The 4,759-nt window shown below is 32.0% G+C and overlaps 1 protein-coding gene across 1 annotated transcript in view; it reads left to right on the top strand.

Annotated features, from left to right (window-relative positions):
- The first annotated feature begins 4,445 nt into the window (after positions 1-4,445).
- Positions 4,446-4,759, top strand: part of LOC127743843 (glycine-rich cell wall structural protein 1.0-like) — a 609-nt gene continuing 295 nt past the window's right edge. The window contains exon 1 of the mRNA XM_052256016.1: positions 4,446-4,738. Coding sequence (XP_052111976.1) covers positions 4,446-4,738 — 293 coding nt within the window. The remainder of the gene's footprint in view (positions 4,739-4,759) is intronic.

The following is a 4,759-nucleotide window of genomic DNA, read 5'->3' as shown; positions in this document are numbered from 1 at the left end:
TCCCTTCTCCCTCCCCAAATGCTCTCTCCCTCTCCAACAATACACTCACATTCACAATGCTAAACACACGGAACTCTCCTCAACCCTCGCTGTCGCCGTATCTCGCTGACCTCCGTTTCAGTGCCGTGCCGCTCATCCCTCTCTCTAACCTAGTCTCTCACATTCAAACATAGTAGAGACAGATACAGATCACAAAGCCTCAACCTTCTCTGTCATCGCCGCCCCACTCGCTCATACGTGAGCATCTTTTCTATATTTTTTTAGTGAATTTGCATTCGAATTTGTTAATTTTAATTAAGATTTAAGTCCTTTTAAGCCACTATGAATGCTACTTTGAGTTGTGTGCAATTTGATTAATTTTAGCTAGCATTTGAACAAATTTGACAGAGTTCGTGTAGAAGAAAAGGAAGAAAGTGGATGATGTTGTCAACCTTGACCTCCTTGCACTCCAACAAGCATACCTTAAACTACAGAGGTCTAATTGACGCGGTTCTAGCATATTTGGAAATCCAACTTTCATAGCTTTCTAACGATATATAATAGTCTATAATTTTCTTCTGGAATCATCGCACCAAACGCCACCAAAATGGCGCCAAACTTGGCAACCTCCAAGTTTGGTGCCAGGATCATCACAAGGCCTCCATCTTCACTGTCTTGGTGGAACTGAACTTGGGATTCTCCAAGTTTAGTGTCAAGAGCAAGGAAAGCCACAATAATCACACCGGTGGACTGGTGCCAGGTTCAGCAAAGTTGGTGGTCCCCACGTCTATGCACAAGTCAGCACGAGATCTTCTAGTAATTTTGATTAAAATTTTATTTTATTTTACAATAGGAAAAGATATTATTTAGTTTTAGAAAATATATTTTAAATTAATGAGGATTAGATATAAAAGGGAAAAGATTCAGTCCGTCGAGGACTTCTCTCTTCTCTCTTACCTTATTTTGCACTTTAAGTTTTTTCTGAATCCTAGTTTTCTCTCTGAGTCATGAGCAACTAAACCTCCACTATTGTTAAAGTTAGGAGCTCTGTTGATTCTATGAATTAATACTATTACTCTTCTATTTTAATTAATGTATTGATTTCTAATTCAAGAATTTGTTTTCGTTCTTTACCTTATGATCATTTTAAGGATTCGGGTAAATCGGAAGAATAACCCTTATTCTATTTGAATTCTTGTAAACCTTGGAAAAGCAATTTATCTAAACAACAGCTTGAAAACAATTTATCTTAAATTTCTAATTATCTGGACTTAACGGGATACGCGACATATAATCCTCTTATATTTGGATAATTAGGATTTCTGTGGCACATAAACTAGAATTGGACTTTTAAACCTCTAATTGAAATTAAGTGACAAAGGAATTGGCGGTTAACTAGGTTATATGAGACTAAATTACTAAGGAATTAGGGTTTAGTCACATATAGTTTGCTATGAATTGAATCTTGTATGATTAAAATAGTTGGTAAGAAATAAAAATTCGAAAGATAAACAACTCTAAAACCTTAATTATTTTCTCCCATATTCTTCACATCAATTTATTATTTGCCTTTAATTCTTTGAATTTACTATTAATGCAATTGAATTCTCAAACATAATTCTCTGCTTGTCTGACTAAGTAAATCACTCAACCATTGTTGCTTAATCTATCAATCCTCGTGGGATCAACCCTCACTCACCTGAGGTATTACTTGGTACGACCCGGTGTACTTGCCAGTTAGTTTGTGGACTTTAAATTCTGCACCACTCACCATCCGTCGTCTTGTTGCCATGCCACTCGCTAGCCTCCATCTTATCGCCGCGCCGCTCGCTAGCCTCCATCTTGTCGCCGCGCCGCTCGTCAATCCCTCTGCGTCGCCATCACTGTTTGCTTCTGCCTCCCTCTCTAGTCATCGCAGCCACTGCTCGCGCATCGGCAATCTTCTCTTGTCTCCTCTTTGTGTCCCTCTGCCTTCCTCTTCTCTTCTCTGGCTCAGTTCTCTCTTTCAGCCATGGTGAGTTTTTTTTATTTTTTTAGTTATTCAATCATTATTCTTTAATGTTCTGGGTAATTGTTGCTGCTGATCATGTTTCAATATAACAACAATGGTTGATTTTAGCAGTTTTCTATTCTATAATTATTGCTCTTTTTTATTGTTGATATTTTTTGTGCTTATTGCTGTTTAGGTTGATTGATGCTTGCTATTTAGGTTGATTGGTTTTTTTTAATTGATGCTGTTTTTTTTTTTGTGTGATATTTTGTATTGCTAGTTTTTATTTTTGTAATCTATTGAAGAAGAAGAACATAATTGAAGAAGAAGGGATTAGAATTTTAGAAGGGGATTGCTATTTTTTTAAATATAAAACGACAACATTTTAATAGAAATTAATCCAGCTCAACTTTTTGATAAACAAAAAATATTTTAAAGATTACTATGATTTTCGAAGTGCAACTTCAAAAATAAATTTAAGTAATTATTAATTTTAAAAATCATTTTAAAATTTAAATGTAATTTTAAAGACTACTTTAAAATTCAACTCTATTTTCTTCTTCCGTGATGATGATCTCTAAATCTCTTTCGAAAAAATACTAATAATTCTCACAAGTAATCAATACAACACTAATAATTCTCCCAAGTAATCAGTACAACCCAGAAAGGCATGAAACACAAACATCATGTTGGAGCATTATATTTCTCATGCAATAAAATCAAAGAACTATGCAAACATACAATACAAAAGGGATAAGCATTTAATTCTCCATTATCGTGGGACAAGTTGGATATATAAAGGTCAACTCTACCGTTTTTCCATTTTGCCTCTTTTGGCCTATTTTCACCACTTTTTTCCCCTTCAATCTTGAACACAAATTTCGGTTCATTTGATGGCGTTTGTTTTTAGAGATTGAGATTGAGACCGAAAAATTGAAATTTACTTTTTTTAGTGATTAGATATTAAAATTAAAATTTTAATTTTAAAATATAAAATTTTAATTTTTTAAATATTTTTAGAATGTAAGGTTTAATATTAATTTTTTAATCTCTGTCTCTGTTTCAAACCCCGTCCTTAATTTGTATTAATTATTTTTGCATCCAAATATAAATAGTCCTTTTATGTCTTTGTCCATATATTAATTATGAGCCTCGAAATACTAACACTTAAAAGATTGTCTCACATCAAGAGGTAATAATACCTAAAAAAATTTAAAATCCTAGACTCTCATATCATTTAATAGTTAATTTCGTGGTGATATAGTTCTCTTAAGATCTTCTAACTACTCATTATATTACTATTTTCATTGAGTTATTATCAAATAATGGCTATTGGCCACAATAATCAAATACAGAAAATATAAATTAAATATTCAAATAAACAATTATCGAGAAATTTTAATTTTCAGAACCCAAAATAAAGCAGCAGTATAGATAGATAATACTAATAAATTACAATTTATAGAATATTATGATTGATACATCATATATTACAATTATAAAAAATTTTTAATTTTCAGAACCCAAAATAGAGCAGTATAGATAGATAATACTAATAAATTACAATTTGTAGAATATTATGATTGATACATCATATATTACAATTATAAAAAATTTTTAATTTTCAGAACCCAAAATAGAGTAGTATAGATAGATAATACTAATAAATTACAATTTATAGAATATATTATGATTGATACATCATATATCTAAACATATAGTTGGTACTAATTTTGATTTTAATTTCATGCTAATTTGTCATTATAATTAAATTTAACTTATTCTTAACCTATAAATAGACAATCCTTGTAAAATATCACACAAATAATATCTGAATATATAGTTTTCTAGAGAAAAAAATTAAATAGATACAGATTATAAGTAATTCTAATATGGTGTGAGTCTTCATATCAACTTAGCTTGAATAATTTGTCCTACCATGACTCATTCTTGACTTTGCCACTTCTATTTGATAATCAAATAATGTTAGGGAGTCAAAAAAAAGTTTTAGCTAATTTTTTTAAAATTATTTTATTTATTTTAAATTTTAAATTTTAAATAATAAAATTTTAAATTTAAACATTAAATTATAAATTATAAATTTTATGTCTTTTAGCAGAAATAAAAAATATGAAAAGCACAACACAATAATCGGTGTTGGAACAAAGAGAAAAAATGCACTATTCATTCGGTGAAAACTCAGGTGGTAACGATAATTTTATGTAAAGTTGATAATTGAGAACCCTTAAATAATTTAATAAGTTTGACTAATAATGATTCTTAGTTATTAAGTATACGTGAAGTTAACGTATCAGGAGGTTAGTCCACTAAATATTTCACCAAGGGTAGGTAGTTAAGGAGATAGCTATCTTCTTCATTCTTTATATATATACCCATCTTCGCAATATTCATGAGCCTAATAAGTTATAAATCAACTAGGGTTTTAATTTCAAAAAATAAATTCCGATCCGATCCCATGATGATAACCCCAAAGTTTGTGATCACCGTTGTTTTCATGGTAGTTTCGACTTTAGGAATATGTGGTGCCGCCAGAACAGTCCTCACCGATGACCATGGCCATCATGGTGTTGCTGCTACACATCCATCGAGAAACGGCCATAGACAGAAAGATCGCGGCGGAGGTAATGGAGATGTGTATAATGACAGGGTTGGAAAAGGTGCAGGTGGTGGCGCTGGTGGGTTTGGCGGAGACAGCGGTGGAGAATCTGGAACCGGGTCTGGGTATGGTGGTGATGATGGAAACGGCGGGTACGGTGGATATGGTGGATA

The sequence above is a fragment of the Arachis duranensis genome, unplaced genomic scaffold, assembly GCF_000817695.3.
Source record: "Arachis duranensis cultivar V14167 unplaced genomic scaffold, aradu.V14167.gnm2.J7QH unplaced_Scaffold_165934, whole genome shotgun sequence".
NCBI lineage: Eukaryota > Viridiplantae > Streptophyta > Magnoliopsida > Fabales > Fabaceae > Arachis > Arachis duranensis.
This window is presented reverse-complemented; position numbering and strand designations above follow the sequence as displayed.